Here is a 16519-nt window from a genome sequence, read left to right as displayed (position 1 = left end):
AACAAAATCTCTATGAATAAATGTTAAAACAAGTCCTTTCAACCAATTTTCGCTTTTTCTATTCCTCAAACACGTTTTAATTAATTTCATTTGTGAAAAGCTTCGTTCAACTGAGGCTGTAGAGTCAGGAAGTACAGCAAGTGTCTTAAGTAGTATATTTTATATTCAGAAAAGATGCTTTTATTTTTCGTGTAATGAGGCGAGAACATTTAATTTATTTTATTTATTTATGTATTTTTGAACCACTCCACTTCTGTCTCCGTAGTTTCCATTCTTCCTAAAGTACTTTATCAGAAGAACAAATCAAGTCATCTACGTAGAATTTCAATTCAGGTCGAACATGATCAAATAGCTTGAGTAAAATCATGTCCTGGAGAGATGACACTGTATCTCGATGCACTAAAAATTTTTCATCTAAAAAAAAAAAATCATAATCTCTAAGCATGGCATAAAAAGTACTACTCGGTAGTGTTTCTTTGTCCGTACAAGGTGGATTGGGAGCTCCTTCGTGGCTAAGTGGTTAACGTACGCGCCTTTGGCGTGGGAGACCCGGGTTTGATTCCTGGCGGGAGCTCATCTGGTTCGGATTCCACGTTAATCAGTAGATTCCGTCTCATATAGCCTCGCTGCTGAAAGAGATGTTAAAACTCAAACTCAAGTCAAGTCAAGGTGGATTGGCTTTGCTTCTGGAGATTAACTGTTCGTGGTATTGTTATTTGAACATTTATATGTCTGTAGATCAAGAAAAGCTGTGGATAGTTCGTGGAACTGAGAATCACCATTCTGTGCCAAATTATAGAGAGAGAAATCCATTTCCATTCACATAACTTAAAGTTGTTGTTTACCTAAGATAATCCAATGTGCTTTTATCGATCTCGATGTGATGAATCCTGTTGTCAACCATTACATGACAGCATAGTTTTGAAAAGTCCTAAAGCACAATAATCTATGAGACTGCCTGCCATCGGGACGCTTTAACGAGAATATCCTCGAACGAAATATTGTGGATGCTAGTTGCAGCAGTTGTGTTAGTAGAAGGCCAGCGATTTTTAGGCCGTGTGATTTCGAAGTTTTGTCCTGCTGCAATTTCACACGATGAGTGTCGTCGGCGTACAATACTAGTATTTCGTCTGGAAACTGGGATAGGACATAATCCTGGTAATAAATACAGTATAATTGACTTTGGCTTCATTTTTGACCTTACAAATCTTTAGCTTTTCTCTGTTCCAAAGGCCGGTAACAACCATAAAATACTTCAGATTTTTCCTTTGTATTAAGGCACAATATTACATCAGTCTTGGTACGTGAACACCTCTGTAGTTGATAGCTAGAGATGCAAAAAAGGGGACTCTTTTTTCAGAAAAAAAAACTGAAATTTCGCTTTTTTAACATTATATGATTTTCTTATTTAAGTACTGCCTTTGTTTTCTTGCAGTGGATTCTACAACTAAGAAAATTTGGTTGTGAGTGGTATATTCAGTCCGGGGCTGACTATCTTGATTGAGTTTCAGACTGGAATTGCATTGGTTGCCACCAGTACGAGTTATGCAACCAAGCGTATCACAAGTGTCAGCCGTTCGGACAGTTTTCAGTCTCAGTTTGTGATGGCTTACATGTAGTCGTTTGGCCATAACATGTTGTGGAAATAGATTCTCACAGACTGCCATATTCCGAATAGCACAAATCTCATGAGTTTCACTAACGTCCTCTTGTCTCCTTCAACCGCTATAAATGGAAAGATGGAAGAAAAGCGAGGAATAGGAAAAAGAAAAATGAAATGAAATCTTTCAGTTTTACGTTCCACGATTAGGCTAAAGGAGACGGTGATGATGAGAAATGAATGAAATGGTGGAATGAAGAAAGTGGGAGGAAACGGAAAGACACCGAGAAAACCCACGAGCATGGTGTTTGTCCACCACAAAATCCACACGGCGCGAGTTGGGATCGAACCAGGGACCCCAAGCATCGGAGGTGAATCTCTACCACTGAGCCACCCCGCCCCCAAGAATAGGAAAAAAGAAGAAGATAACTTGAAAACTAGAAGATAATATTGGGGGGTAAAAGAGAAAGCTGTAGATCGAGAAACATGGACGAAATATTTCCAGGCCCAAACATTAAAAAAAAAATAAAAAATAAAACTCGTTAGTCCCAGGACTTGCCACAGGGAGAATACGTAATAATAATAATAATAATAATAATAATAATAATAATAATAATAATAATAATAATATATGAAAGCGTTTATGTTTTAGGAAACCGGCAATTATGAGAAATCGTCCAGGGAAAACAGATATGCGAGAACTCACTTGTGGCTATATGATTAATATAATCGCCTTCCGGACGGTAGACCGGATTCGATTCCCAGTGAGAGCTCATGCGGTTTGGAAGCTGTAGATTCACGTCTCACAGCCTCGATGCAAAAAAGGTCGCTAGTCAACCATATGGGATATCTCAGGTGTCTCCCGTTTCTTCTCAATTCTCATTCCACCAATTCTTTCATTATCATTCACCTTTATTAACCATCCGTCACCTTAGCCTAAAGAACATAACCATGGGGCATATAACTAATAATATCATTCTAAATTTTTACTTTCGAGCGACGATAGGACAGGGTGTCTATCGGTTACGAGTTCCGAAAGTCACGGAATCAGAAAACGGTCATGAAATCAATGAAAGTCAAGAAATTTAGCTTTTGGGTCACGAATATTTTTAATCTGTACACATATAAGTACAGACTGGAAATTTTTTTTCTGTAAAACGTCAAAATTCACCACCAAAAATGTCTATGGTCGGCTTTAGACGCTACCAAATCGCAAGAGTAACACGCTTCTATTGCGTGAATGATAATTCGGCCTAATTCGCACCCAAATTCCCTCGTGAGAATGTTACGTAATACTATGGTTTGGTAAAGAAAAGGCCACGAAATTTCATTTTGGAATTTTAGTAGACACCCTGTAGGCGGAAAAAAAGTTTATTGAAGGCGACCAGAATTGAATTCGATATTTCAGTAGATTTATACGTTTCATAGCCTCTACATATTGAAAAACAGATTTTTGAATGCCTGTCCGTTCTTTTGTCCCTTTTAACTCGCCTGAAGGCCATACTAGTCAGTGTATCGATACCAAAGTTTAAACTTAAAATTTTCAGAAGATTCGCTCGGTGCTTTTCTTCGAATTTTCTTCGTACTCTGAAAAATAAGGGTAGTTTACTCAGGGGTGCCCACAAGGGGGGGCTATGACGCAAACTGCGTCATTGAAATATTAGGGGGGGGTTAAAAATCTATATAAATATGTTTGATGGGGGGGGGTAAAATTAATCGAAAAGAAGATTTTTTCATGGAAGAACACCTACGGATAGACAATTGGGGGGGTGCGTCATGGACATAAGGGGGGGGGCACCACTGGTTTACTGAAGAGTGAAAATCAAAATTTGCTATTTTCTCATAATCTGCTCTAACGATTTTGTTCATATTTTATAAGTCAGTGTTTCATTACAATCCTATAATATGGTATATGTCGTCTTTCTAAATAAAAATTTAGAAGTAGTAGTTAACTCCTGAGAGTTAGTTTATTGCAGGTGATTTTGTACATATTTCATTAATGACCTGAGAATATGTCAGAACTCATTTGTCCTGAAAAAGTCCACAGGGGTTAGTTTACTCTTGAGGGTGTGAGATTTTTAGGCCGATTTTCTCAGAAATGACTACAGCAGTTTTAATAACCTGACAGTATGGCATAACTCGTTTAACCTGAAAAGATACAAAAATACACTTTTTTTTTTTTTTTTTTTTTTTTTTTTTTTTTTAACAGACGATAATGTTCCTGTTTCATAAATAAATGTTTAATTATTTTTGACAATATGACATAACTCATTTGTCCTTTAAAAAATCCAAAAGGGGTAATTTAATTTTTTTTCTGGTGATTTTTCTCGAAAACATATCAGGCAGTTTTGTTCGTGTTTCGCAAATAAATGTTTCCTCAAAAACTTGACAATATTTCAGAACTCATTTGTCTTGAAAAAAAATTCACAAGGGTTGGTTAGTCTAGGGAGTGAGTTTCTTTTCTTACGATTTCCTTAAATACAGTCATGAGATCTGTTAATGTGCTTCATACATAAATATTTCATTAATAACAGTATACACTGTGTCTACTGGAGTTGACTTGGGTATTTTCAGTGTACTGCTTAAAAAAAAATCCAGTATATTTTTGTGGACTTAAAAAAAAAATATGAGTGCCATATGCGACTGTATGCTATGTTGAAAAAGCAATATGTTTTTCAATATTTTAATAGAAAAAATGCACAAAAATTAAGTGGGATTAAAGAAAATAATAAATAAAGAGTAAGTATTTTCTGGATGTTTTTCTCCCAAAATGCCTATCGTAATGTATACTTACATTTTTTGTGTTTGCTTCCACTCACAGCCAACCCTTTCCTCACCTGGTTCACTGTATTAAAGATATTTAGACTCTTTTAACATTTGTATTACATTTGACAGAATACACAGTTAAGTAGGAGACCAATTAGTAACAAATATCAAAGAGTAATATTTAATGATGATGCTTACCTATTTAGATGTGCTATTGTCTTAGCATATAAAATAAGTTAAAAATTAACATTTTCAGGTTACGATTTGACTATTATACTGAAGCTGTCCATCTTTGTTTGCAATGCTTCTGCTTCCTCTTTTGTATGCTGGAACACAGATTTGTATTTCAGTTACTGTTTTTTATTTTTATTTATATATTTATTTATTTATTTTTTAATCCTATCAATTCTTTAGTAGTTGAACAGTAAGCCCTATCACCACCTATACGCAAATGCTGGGTTGCCATCTTGAAGGGGTCTCAAAGGGAATTTTTCATTTCTCCAGTTTTACACAATAATTTCTAGTACATTTTCATTATTTCCAATATCGAAACAAATTTCCAATGTTTCGAGTGTCAGTGGGGGCATTCTGGTATAATATTACGTAAATTTCTTCTCATGAAAATATCCAACAAGGATAGTTTACTTTTGAGGTGAATTTTCTTCGAACCAAATTTTCCAAAAACATCTTATGATTTTCTTCGTATCTCACAAATAAATGTTTCAGGAATAACTGCAGCACAACATGATTTAGTTTAAGAAATTAAAACGAAAAAGTTTAGTGCAATGGCCTGTACTTTTCTTTTTCTTCTAATCCAGCCAGTGGAAATTATGTGGAAAGTTCATATTGACGTTCCAGTGGTAATCTTGTTGTAACAAGAGCATGAATTTCTTATGTTGTACAATATCCTCAATAATTCCATTCTAGGTAAGCAAGTGTTTCTTAACACAGTGGCAGTATGTAAAATATAATATATTTTTGAAATGTCATTTTGTAACAAAAAAAAAAAAAAAGAATTTTATTGTTAATGGGTTAGAACTTCATGATAAGAATCGCCATTGCCATTGATAAATATGTATTTACAAAGTATTCTGTTTGTTTTTAGGATAAATTCAGCTTCGATGAAAAAGGAAATGTCATTATGCCATCGAAATCTGTACCTGAATTGAAGATAGCAGACCTATTTAAAGCAAAATCTCCGAATAAAGAATCAAATAAAACTGATAGCTCTGGTGATAAAATTACAAATCAGACCACCAAACAACATGAAGTTCCTATTGATAAAAGTAACCAACATTTGAAGATTGTTCCTGGACAACAGGGACAAGTCACATTGGGAAAGAAAATCGATGTAGCAGACTGTGCAACGCATAAGAATGCTGAAAGTAATGTGACTAGGAGCGAAACTATAGGTGTATTTACTAATAGTGAAAAAACAAAAAAAGCACTTGTTGAAAACCGAAGGGATAAAATGAGTGTAGAGAATTCTGCGCAAACCTCTGTGAAGAGCAGCAGTGTTAGTACAACAGTTAAAATGGATGAGAAAACTGAAAGTAATATGAATATTGGGAAAACGAAAAGTAAAACTGGTGCAGTGGTAAGTGTGTTTACTAACAGTGAAAAGACAAAGAAAGCACTTGTTGAAAACCGATGGGATAAAACAAATGTAGGGAATTCTACTCAAACTCATGTGTGTGGCAGTGATGCAAGTACAACAGTTAAAACGACCAGTTCTGCTGCTAAGTCATCTATTGATACAGATATTTTTGTGGAGAAAATTGTGCAGATTAGTGCTCAGAATAAGCCAGAAAGTACCGTTAAACTAATTCCCCCATCCGCAAAAGCTTCTGATTTTTTTACTCGTGAAAGTAGGACGTGTGGGGTACCAAAATCTGTTCGAAGATATCTGGGTACCAATAATACGAAAATTACACAGTTTGTTGATGGATTTTTGAAACATTATTTTATTTTATATGATACGGTAGACAGGTCGCTGTTGATTGATCTTTACCATGAAGAGAGCCTTTTCAGTTTAACTTCCAATTTTTTACCGGGACAAAGCACGTCGATGACAGCTAAGTAAGTATATTTTTTTAAATTTATTTGTTGCTTTTGAGCACTTTACTTTGTTACATCCTGGAGTAATTTTCTACATTTCGTTGATAAAGTTCCATGTAAAATGTTACTGTAAGGTTCATAAGCGCTCTGTCAAAGATTATTTTAAATTTTAGAATTTATTAGTGTCTTTCCATTTCAATTGTAGAGAACTTAGTTAACATACTAGAGTATTAGTACTTGTCGCCTTTTCTTCTTTTACATAGATGCTGCTTCTAGCGCAGACTAAAGTCTTGTCTCCTACATCTATTATGGTGTTCTGAATTTTTCCTTCCGAATTGTTTCGTGATTTTTATTTTATGTTATTTTTTTATTTTTATTTATTTATTATTTGAATCTAAGCCTCATGGATATGCTTAGTAAAGTGTGATGTATATGAAAACTCTCATTTGTTTTGTTGATAATAATGTTCTCCATAGTACAAGCTTTGCTTTTTAGAGTCTTAAATTTGATTTAAACTACTCGTTGAGCAATACAATACGCTTATTGTAAAAATTATTAACGGGTAACTGTTTTGCCAACTATGCACTTTTTCCACTTTTTCTTATGAGTCCAAATCAAAATTTAGTTTAAATCAAATTTAAGTTGATAATAATATATTTAATTCTGCAATTTTTAATTTAATGTTTTCTCCTCAGACAATTGGTATCATTTTTTTAAAAAAAGAAAAGTGGTATTCCGTTGTTTTGTATGAAATCAATAATCACTTTAATTGAATTCCAGTTGTTTTCTGACAATATTTGTTTAACTCAAATGCTCATGCATTTTTTAAAAAACATAATTATTGTTGTTGTCTCGTGAAAAGTTTGCTGTTAGATGTAACGTGGCTCGATCCTTTCTAATCTTTTATCGTGCTAACAAGATCTCTCTTTTTTTTCTTAATTTCATGTAATTTAGCTGGAGTAAAATTGTTAAAATAGTTTAGCCTTTCAATAACGAACACCAATAGAGTATGATTATTTGTCCGTAAATGAGAAGTGTCTGTTACAGAGAGGGTATACAAATTCAGATTACTCATAGCTTCCGAAGTAATTGTGTGCAGTATACAGTCGTATTCTTTGTAAATGTAAATATAGGCTAATACAGTAAAACGTGTCTTCAGCGGAATCGAATGGGACTCGTAAAAATTTCGTTAAAGATAGGTTTCAGGCTAAGGAAAGTAGACCTTGCAGAAAATACATGTATACAATGGACATACCAAGATTAAGTAATATGTAGATGTACCTTAATTAATTTACAGTATTTATTTCTACTACGAGTTAATACATGTAGAACTTACAATGAACAGAAAAAATACTGTACGTGTATTAGCTTTATTTTTCCGTAGTCAAGGAGAGTTTTCTGTACACATTACTGCATAGCTGCCCGACTTCCCACAAACACTTTAACCTGAGGAACCGCGCTAAATATATATGAGTGTCATTTTGACTCAAGGTGAATTGCTACAGTTCCTTTAAACTTTCACCAGCATAAGTCTTTACCCTACACTCTTCTTACAGCTGGATGCCATATTTCTCTTCTTTCTTTACCTGCATTTCTTCAGATTTTCCGTATATTTCTCAACTAAGACATCTACATCAGTTGTCCCTCTGTTTCGCTGACAATGTAGTCTCTTGTGTATATGTATCGTACCTCTCAATAAATATTTTAAAACTTTCTAAATGCTGCAATCCGGAACTTAAATTTTTCGTCAGAAGGCTTATTTTGATTTCCGTTGTCCACAATTTCCGCTTAATGAAGGGAATGTAACACGTCTTTAGTTCCTATTTTCAAGGGACGTGAAATATTTCCGTTTAAGGTAAGTTTCCGTTTAATAAAGTGTCCGTTGAAGGCAGGTTTTACTGTATATAATTGTCACACTCAGTGTTTAAATACCTGGGAAAATGAAGGAGAAGCTCCTGTCTGTTAAAAAAAAAAAAAAAGTAAATAAAATAAAAGTATCTGTGAGGCTGTATTTATATGGCATATTCTGCAAAATTCTTGTGTGATCATTTTCTTCTCAAGTACAAGTCATACCACTATAAAAAGTCTCTTAACTCGTTTACTGACTGTATTAAAAATAAAAGTACTCCAATAAGAAAACGCAACATTATTAATATGAAATACGGCAAATATAGACAACAACTAATCAATTACAATGACTTACGAATTTCTTGGGAAAAAGTCTGATAGTTGTCTGCCGCCAGGGCCGTAGCGGAAAATTTACAATCTCCTACAATAAGATAGGAGATGCCTTTAACATGGGTATTATATGTGGAAATAAATAATAAGAACAGGTAACCAATAAAATGCAGGCATACTTTTCACCACCAGTGGAATTCTACTGGAAGCAAGCACATCTATGAAGTCCGAAGTCAGTTACTATTTTATCGTTGTCGACTTTTCTGTCCGCTCACTTCCGATGCTCAGCAATGCTAATCCTAAAAGTTTTCATGGGACATTAAACTTCTCAAATAGTTTATTATTATTATTATTATTATTATTATTATTATTATTATTATTATTATTATTATTATTATTATTATTATTATTATTATTATTATTATCATTAAACCTTTTTTGGGACACTTGTGGCTGTAATGCTGTTTGTTCCCAATAAACATTTCAACATTATTATTATTATTATTATTATTATTATTATTATTATTATTATTATTATTATTATTATTATTATTATTATTATTATTATTATTGTTGTTGTTATGCGACGTTGTGAAAATGATCGCTCAGCTGCTGCTACAGTTACAAGCAGCGTGAGAAATAATAATTGTATAGCTGTAACAACGTCTGGAGCACTGTACATAAGGGACAGATGTGAAGAAAAAAGAATATCACCCACATTTTTACTGATCCTGACCGCACCTTTGCTAATTTGTCTTTGAGTGCTGATAGGAAACATAAGGAAATTCCAATGGTAAATCATCTTTAGAAAATCAAGCCAACTTCTACTGATCGCAGCAATTCATCATCAGTGAGACGCAGAACTCAGTAGGCTTCAAGATAAACAGAAAACATTTCTGCGCTATTTCCCATTGAAGAGAATCTGTTCCTTAACTGGAATAAAACGTCAAAAATCTGTGGAAACAATTCCCCTCTAAAACGCTTCTCTACGTTCGTCTTCACTAAAGCTTTTTTTTTTTTTCTGTGTGTGTGTGTGTGAATGTCTGTGTGTGTGTGTGTCTGCGAGGGAGAGAGAGAGTGCGCTTTGATTTGAAAACTGGTGTCACTGGTTTTCTTTAAGTTAGATACCATTGTTTTATCTTCGTGGATTTTATTACGGCAGTGAGTCAGTTAATTTATTGCACTTTTGATCATATGTATGAAGAGCTTAGAATGAAGAGTGACAGAACTCACTGAAATGGGTTCTAAAACATCCCCACGTGTTTTACTTTCACCAAAGAAAACGTCAAGTTGTTGTAGAGTACGAAAAAGATGTTTAGTTCTTCGATATTTTTGCTCCGCTCATTGTGCTTAGTCCATCATATCCCTGTCCCCGACATTTGCATATGGTCACACCATTAGTTTCGCGTATACTTATAATTTCGCTCTCAGTTCCACACTGGAATCAGTCACTTAAAAAAAAAAAAAAAAAAAAAGATTTATTTACAGTCAGAGGAATACCATGGTCATCCTAATTCACTGTGACATAGACTTGTTTGACTGGAGTCAGTTTCAATAAAGAGTCGTACCGCGAAAGTAATTCAATAACTGTTAAGTCTCCGTTATAAGAAAATTGAAATGGAATCTTTCAGTTTTATGTCCTACGGTTATGCTATGTAGGCTAAAGGGGGCAGTTATGATGAGAAATGAAAGAAATGAAGTAAGTGGGAGAAAACCCACGCACATGGTGTTTGTCCACCACAAAGTTCATTTTGCGCGAACCAGGATCGAACCAAGGACCCCACGCACCAAAGGTGAATTCTCTACCACTGAGTCGCCGCGGCCCCGTTTCCGCTAAGAGGTTCCCCAGTTTTGTCATTTGTACCACGGAAAGCAAGATTTTGTGTAGCTAAAGTAATGATAACGTCTACGACCTGCATGAATAATTGTTTCCAAACTTTTCACATTTTTTTATATTGAATGGTAAGTTTTAAGTCAGTTGAAGCGCCGTGTCTCCACATCTCGTAAATAACCCATGCGTACAAGTGGGAACGAGTATTTTCATTTCTTTTATCTTGATAATATCGTTGCCAATTACGAATACCATAGCTAGCGTGGTTCACAATAAATACTATCAAACTTCATAGAGTAGCACAGCTACAACGTAAGTGTTACTTCTCCTGTTTTTATCAATACCTATTTAAAAATCAGCGTTGTTTTTCAGCTCTTGAAAAGGGTATCAAGGGTTGATGTGGTCCTTGTATTATTAAGTTACGCTTTAGATCAGGATCATAAACAAGTTGCCGATATTTAGCTTTGTCGTTTTCAAAATCCGTTGATGAGTTCGCACGCTCGTCTTGAAACACACGCGCTTCCTATACAAAACTCACACTCTCCGTCTCCTAGGAAATTTCGGCAGTCTCTGAGGTAGGTGCAGGCGTAACACATTTATAATTTCGTTGCAAACAATATAAACAAAAAAGCGCTAAAAAGCAGAAAATAATAAAATTTTAAAACCAGAAAATAATTCACTACTATTATCTATAACAATTTTTGAAGTCTGTGCTAAGGCAAAAAAATTAATGCCTCGTAAAGTTACCATCAAAACTAATTTGTATGTTAGTCACTAATTTGTTTAGCTTGGCAGACCTAAATTTTTTTATAGATAATAAGGTGCGTTGCAAAATTATACGAACGGTACCAGATATCGTAATATTATGTGATCGGAAAGGAAACGGAAAATGGAAGGGAGGGTGAATGACACAGTGTTGTATTTATGTTACATGAAAACAGGTATTGTAGAAATAGACAACGTACAGAGGACAGGGCGAAACAAAAATGAAATATCAGCCCAAGAGAAGTGTTGCAAAATGATACGAACTATGACATGTTTAGTGCAATAACATGTAGCTAGGTCGCTGTTACGGAACATAGGGGGCGCTAGACGAGAAGGCGAAATGTATAGCAGACGAGTGGTAGAAGTGTAAGCTAGTGTACTACGGCGAGGACGTCTGTGTGAGGTGGCGAGAGTGTGAAAAGGGGCAAATAGTGGCATATAAAGAAGAAGGTGTATCTGTTAATGAAATCGCACTTCGAATTGGGCAGAGTGCTTGTGTCCTGAAGAATTTTCTTAAATTTGGAATGCGGTATGGAGTAAGGAAATCATCAGGAAGGCCGCGTTAACTATAGCCACAACAGCAAAGACAGATTGTTCGAAAGCTAACTTGTGGTGGAGTATCCCTTACACAGTTGGCACGAGACCCTAACGTTCGTGTACATAAATCTACTCTATCAAGAGCTGTGAAACACTGTAATCATCTCTGATAAAAGAAGCGCAAGCGTCAGCCACGACTCACCGCATAGCACAAGGAGCGACAGGTGATCTGGACCAAAATACATGTGACCTGGAAACAGAACTGGCATCGTGTCATCTTCAGTGACAAAAATAAATTTAATTTAGGTTGTCCCGATGGCTGATGATGCTATTGACACGATCTGCGGAAGTAGGATCAGATGTTCTCAAGGTGACAGCAAGGAGGACAGTCGGTAATGGTGTGTGTAGAAGCTTCGGTTGTTATGGTACAACAAGCCTCGAATTTCCTACATCTCGTATGACATCAACCACATACCAAACAATACTTGAAGACAATTTGTTGCCATTTGCCTTGCGAATTGCTGGTCCCGAGTGGATCTTTCATCAGGATAATGCCACTTTTCACGTTGTTGGAACTACCAGGAATTAGTTTCGGGAGAAAGACGTGATTGGCCTTGAGTGGCCTTTCAATTTCCCAGACAAAAACCCGATGGGAAATCTATGGGAAATATTGTGTTGCCCAGTGATCGCCATCGGTACCCAGTACAACAATATTCGTGAGTTGCAGGATGCCATCATCGCTGCATGGAATCAAATTGATGTGACTCTCCAGCAAACGCTGGTAAACATCATGTTTAATCGAATGTTCAAGCTGGTGTTATGCAGTGGCTCATTTATTGACTATTAGAACTAGCTTTTGTATTGCGTTCGTATCATTTTGCAACAGTCATGATCGTGTTGTTTTGATTGTTTTTTGTTTTCAGTTTGGCTAGCCGTGAAAATGAGTGAACAATCCATGATCTGTATACATATCCTCCTTATACATCTCTACATATCACGTATTTCATCCGTGACGTGCACTTACCAAAGTTATGTCACATATTTGGATAGTTCGTATCATTTTGCAACATACCTAGTAATGAATTATTTTCTAGTTTTAGGCACTTTATTATTATTATTATTATTATTATTATTATTATTATTAATAATAATAATAATAATAATAATAATAATAATAATAATAATATTTGTTTGTTTGTTTGTAGAGCTTTTGTTGAACTCGCTTTATATATGTATATAGTTAGATACGAGAAGCAGTGGAAGAAAAGTTCCTGGAATTCTCTTGTAGCTCTTTATTACACTTATTACACATTTACTTAATCGCCTTCAAAGCTGGTGGCACCTTCGGAACACACACACACATTTGTTCCACTGCTCCTACGATTGGTGGAAACAACCACAAAAGGCTTCTTTTGATATCTTTCGAAGTTCAGCCGTCGTCGCATTGGTGCTCATCTCTTCTACTTTGGCGTAACTAAAAAGGCCCATTTGTAGCTTCGGAAGGAGCCAAACATCCGATGATGCTAAATTATTTTTAAAATTAACAATTATTATTATTATTATTATTATTATTATTATTATTATTATTATTATTATTATTATTATTATTATTATTATTATTATTATTATTATTTTCATTTATTTTCGATAGTGTCTGAAGAAGGATATGCTAGATATCCGAAACAGTTACAAATTGTAATTTAAAATAAAGTGGGTTTTAAGCTTTGGTCAGTGTCTCTTTTGTTAAAAAAATTAACAAATTCTCTGAACCAGATATTCCCCAATTTGCACATGACCTTGATGTTTGAGGGTGGCTTGATGTGTGAAGTTCCACCACCTGATTACTACACATTCCTCCGTTTAGCTACACTGTTCGTACACTGCCTGTTAGGACGTGTTCATATTGTTCAATTCAGAATTAGGTAACCTAGAGACTGTATTGCACAAGATTCTTATGATTGCATCACAATACCAGAACTACAAAAACATTCCGGAAATTTTTGACTGCCCCTCGTATATATGTATATATATAATATCAAGATGGACCAATTATCTTGTTACGCCCTTGTAACTTTTAAACTAATACATAAAAAACGCTTAAATTTGTATCATGCAAATATTGACAGAGGAACATTGTTCGACATACTCTGTGATGTATTTCTTTCAAATATCACTACTTCAAATTATTACATATTTCAATTCTACATGTAAAATTAAAAGATACAATATCACACTTGTTATATAGTACTGCAAACTGAGGACACTGCAGTGTCTCAGATATCCCAATTTTGATGAACACTACAGAAGTAATAACACAAATGAGATTGACGGGACAGTGAACAGCCACAATACTTCAGTGTCTAGATTTCGAATGAATGCGAACGAAGTTACAGGGGATTCAACATTTTTTTTAGAAGCTTTTATTTTGAAAAAACTGTTAGATAAGTACCTCATCTAATTACATAGGTTTTCAATAGATATGAAAATCACAGTGCCGTTTACAGCAATATGATATATCAAACCGTTTTGGAGACATAATTAAAAATAAAAACTGTTAAAATTTGGAACACGATTACACATACCAAAAAGTATTGTTATAATGTTATAGAAGTAAAGTAAATAGAAAATTGTCTTTAAAAATTCTTACAAATACGCCATTTTAAGCAATATATCAAATTTTACATTTTTTAAAAATATTTCTCGAATGGTTTGAGATATCAAATTGCTGTAATAGCATTATGATTTTTATGTTTACTTAAAACCATCTATGTAGTTCGATATGATGCCTATCTAAACACTGTTTCGAAATAAAATCATTTGAAAAAAGTCAGATTTTCAATCCCTTATAACTTGGTTTCCAGATGATCGTAGTATTCGACATTAAGGTACTTTGTATGAGCATTACCTCGTCCGTCTCACTCGTTACTGTTTTAGAACCTTCCAAAATTTTGTTGTTTTTCTGATGTTTGTGATACTGTAGTGTTCTTAGCTTGCAACACTGTGTGCAAAGTGTGATTGTATTTGTTTCCGCTTTACATGTTGGGTTGTCAACACTGTTAACTTGTATCACAAAGTATGCCAAACAATGTCCCTCTACCAATATTTGTATGGTACAAAATTGATGCCTTTTTGTCCGATCAAGATAAGTGATCCACTCTGTATATAGATATAGATAGATATAAAATACTAGTATACTTAAAATAAAATTAATGTAATTATATTTAATTGTAGGCTTGCTGACTACTTCACGCATGATCATAATTTGTACAAGAGACTTAATCTTGAAGACAGAATGAAAAATGTTTATAAGGGAAATAAGAACATTATTGCGTGTCTAAAAAATCTTCCTCCAACAGAGCATAAGAGGGAAACTTTTTCTGTAGACCTTATTTTCTACGCAGTAAGTACTAATGATTAGATTATATTCGATTAGAGTTATAGTTGCCAAATTAGAAAGTCTAGTTCTTATTTCCGTTGGGTGCAGAGTTGCAGATAGTGATAATTGGAGCTCTCTGCTTGATAAGGAACTTTTTTGTCTATATTGAGTATTATGCGATCTTTTTAAAGTATTGAATACTACAAGGAAAAGAAATGAATGGAATTTCCTGTTCATAAAATATTAAAAGTACGGTACATGTAAATCATATTTGCTGTCACATGATCAGTTATTGCGTGAAACTGTTCAATATTTCAACAATTACGTTTTTTTAAAATATTTATTTATTTATTTTTATCATTTGTTTGAAGATTAACTCTATCGAGCATCGGGTCTGTATGAGACGTGGATGAACAGGTTTAATGTGGGATCGAACCATATCGGATAATTCAAATCCGTTTTACACTGTCCATCGAACCCGGGTTGCTACATAAGAGACGAAAACCTAGGTAGCCGTGAGGGAGCGTGTACTATTTTCTGACACGTTCGTAAATGTTGTTCAGATTGCAAAACCCAGTGATACCGAAGACACTTTGGTGGTGTAACTAGGTGTACAATTAAATACGTATCTCAAGAGCATGTAAATCAAATGCTTCTCTTTTATTTTTACTGAAATTTGATAACATCGTGCTGAAGTGCATGTGGCAAAAAGCCATTGTCAAGCACTTCTAGTGCTTCGTCTTCAAAGGCTTATGCTAATGGAAAAACATATAGGAAATCACGACGAAAAAATATAGGAGGTTTCGTGAAGCTGTGAAAAAGGAAGAAGGAAGATTTCAATTATTTGCTGAAACATTTTGAAGGAACATTTGTGCATTTGGAACATTTTGAAAGAACAAGGAACAAAGAAACTCATATAACAATATTTCTACCTATTGGAAGGAACATTTCAATTATCCAATAGGTAGAAATAAAAAAACAAATCACATGGAAATTACACCAATTGTTATATGAACATACATTCTACTCTAAATATAACTAAATGGATAATTATCTCGTTGCAAAATTTTATACTAGTTTCTTAGTGTTTTCGTACGTAGCTCACAGTACTAAGCAACGACCATAAGGAAAGTGTAAAATGGATTTGAATCAGAAAGTCAGTGTTTTTAAATATACTTCTCCAGGATGTGACTAATTTAATTACTTGCAAGATTCTATCATGTCTATGTTAATTCCTTTTTTTTTTTTTTTTTCAAATAATATACTTTTTTTTTTTAAAAAAAATATATAATATACATAAGTTGTAAAAATCAACACAAAATTCATTTAAAAGATCATAAAACACATGATACGAAGAGTTGGTTTGTTAAGTATCTAAATACCAATTGCACACAGAACTTAGTACACC

At 34.3% G+C, this 16519-nt stretch overlaps 1 protein-coding gene across 1 annotated transcript in view; it reads left to right on the top strand.

Moving 5' to 3' along the window:
- LOC145694882 (uncharacterized) overlaps positions 1 to 16519 on the top strand; it is a 75563-nt gene that overhangs the window by 42840 nt on the left and 16204 nt on the right. Inside the window, exons 10-11 of the mRNA XM_081771597.1 lie at positions 5472 to 6445; positions 14967 to 15135. Of these exons, the coding sequence (XP_081627723.1) occupies positions 5472 to 6445; positions 14967 to 15135 (1143 nt within the window). The remainder of the gene's footprint in view (positions 1 to 5471; positions 6446 to 14966; positions 15136 to 16519) is intronic.

Source organism: Thermobia domestica, chromosome 9, assembly GCF_964235325.1.
Source record: "Thermobia domestica chromosome 9, izTheDome1.hap1.1, whole genome shotgun sequence".
Lineage (NCBI taxonomy): Eukaryota > Metazoa > Arthropoda > Insecta > Zygentoma > Lepismatidae > Thermobia > Thermobia domestica.
This window is presented reverse-complemented; position numbering and strand designations above follow the sequence as displayed.